The following is a 2,234-nucleotide window of genomic DNA, read 5'->3' on the forward strand; positions in this document are numbered from 1 at the left end:
CTAGAGGTTTAAAAAGACGATTTTGGTTGCACAAAAAATAACCCCATAGAACCTCTCCAACACTGCGTGAGAGAGCGCGTCTTTGGAACTGTTGCATTGTTTAATCGCGAGTCGCGTTTTGGACACTTTGTGAATGATTCGCGTCGAGCGCGCAAGGCAAAACACAGAATTGATGCTCTTGTCTTGTTTGGGCTCCGATTGGGCGAGTGGTGGAAATGTGTCAGGCATATGCTCGCCGTGGGCGGGAGTAGACATGTGTTTATAAAGCTCTGTGGGGCGGCGACAGTGTGTTAAAAAGCAAACGAGAGCGCACGACAGAGAAACCCTCGGTTCACCCGATGTTAGGTAGGGGAGGCGGGTCGCCCTCTGCCGCTCCGTCTCCTCACCTGTATGGATGACCACTACAACCTCATCGACTCGCCCTCAGCCAGCCACAGAGGGACCAACGCAGACAACCACGGCTACGCGGAGACGGAGAAGGACATCATGACAGTTGTGGCGTGCGACAACATGCTGGAGGAGACCGCGGCGCTGCCCAGCCACCTGTCGCTGGATCGATACGAGCCGGACCACGAGTGCTGCGAGCGAGTGGTCATCAACATCTCGGGGCTGCGCTTCGAGACCCAGCTGAAAACTGTCAACCAGTTCCCGGACACGCTGCTCGGAGACCCGAAGAAAAGGATGCGCTACTTTGACCCGCTCAGAAACGAGTATTTCTTTGACAGGAACCGACCCAGCTTCGATGCCATCCTCTACTACTATCAATCCGGGGGGCGCATTCGGAGACCCGTCAACGTTCCCATTGACATCTTCTCGGAGGAAATTCGCTTTTATCAACTTGGTGAGGAAGCCATGGAGAAATTCCGCGAGGACGAGGGCTTTATCAAAGAAGAGGAGCGACCGCTGCCAAACCACGAATTTCAGAGACAGGTTTGGCTTTTGTTTGAGTACCCAGAGAGCTCTGGTCCTGCCAGAGGAATTGCTATTGTGTCTGTCTTGGTCATTTTGATTTCCATTGTTATTTTCTGCTTGGAGACCCTGCCTGAGTTTAGGGACGACAAGGACAAGGTCGCGCCTATTGCGAATGCCACTGGCCCTTTCGTGTCCAGCACTTTCACAGACCCTTTCTTTGTGATTGAAACCCTTTGCATCATCTGGTTCTCTTTCGAACTGCTCGTGCGATTCTTCGCGTGCCCCAGTAAGGCTACTTTTTCCAAAAACATCATGAATATCATTGATATCGTGGCTATTATTCCTTACTTCATCACTCTGGGGACGGAGCTGGCCGAGAGCCAGGGCAACGGCCAGCAAGCCATGTCTCTGGCCATCCTCCGCGTGATCCGTCTGGTGAGGGTCTTTCGCATCTTCAAGCTCTCGCGCCACTCCAAAGGCCTACAGATTCTCGGCCAGACCCTCAAAGCCAGCATGCGGGAGCTGGGACTCCTCATCTTCTTCCTCTTCATCGGGGTCATCTTGTTTTCCAGCGCCGTCTACTTCGCCGAGGCCGACGACCCTAGTTCCAGTTTCAGCAGCATCCCTGATGCTTTCTGGTGGGCTGTGGTTACCATGACTACGGTCGGCTACGGAGACATGCATCCAGTAACCATCGGAGGCAAAATCGTGGGATCTCTGTGCGCCATCGCTGGTGTGTTGACCATTGCGCTGCCCGTACCTGTCATCGTGTCCAATTTCAATTACTTTTATCACCGGGAGACTGACGGGGAGGAGCACGCGCAATACCTCCACGTTGGCAGCTGTCAGCATCTCAACTCAACAGAAGATCTGAAACGGACACAGAGCACGTCCTCCCTCAGTAAATCGGAATATATGGTCATAGAGGAAGGAATAAATAGCGCTTTCAAACAGCCAAACTACTCCAACCAGAACAATCAAAACTGCGTGAATATTAAAAAGATTTTCACAGACGTGTAAATCATGTACAGTGCCACACGGTCTTATAGTGATCACCATGATGGTACCGGTGAGAATGCGAGGTGCTGCGGTGTTATTAGGGTACAACGGGGCTAAAAGCCCCAAAGCTTTTTTTTTTTTTTTTTTTGGACGGGTCCCAAAGTATATGACAGTTGAAAAAAGATTTATTTTTACTGAATATAGATGGAGATATATATACTTTGTATAAAGTAAATGCTTCAAGTAGTTTGTTTTGGTTAAATAAAATATATAAAGGCAGCTAGAGGGAAGAATTTGTCACCATATGCAAATACTTGTCATAT

General features: G+C 50.1%; 1 protein-coding gene across 1 annotated transcript; it reads left to right on the forward strand.

Annotated features, from left to right (window-relative positions):
- Positions 1-390: 390 nt before the first annotated feature.
- LOC306845326 (potassium voltage-gated channel subfamily A member 3-like) lies at positions 391-1,932 on the forward strand (the record flags this gene model as incomplete). The annotated part of the gene is made up of 1 exon (XM_079378045.1): positions 391-1,932. One exon carries the CDS (start codon positions 391-393, stop codon positions 1,930-1,932), a length of 1,542 nt encoding a protein of 513 aa, XP_079234171.1.
- Between the last annotated feature and the right edge of the window lie 302 nt (positions 1,933-2,234).

Source organism: Barbus barbus (assembly GCF_936440315.1).
Source record: "Barbus barbus genome assembly, chromosome: 25".
Classification (NCBI taxonomy): Eukaryota; Metazoa; Chordata; class Actinopteri; order Cypriniformes; family Cyprinidae; genus Barbus; species Barbus barbus.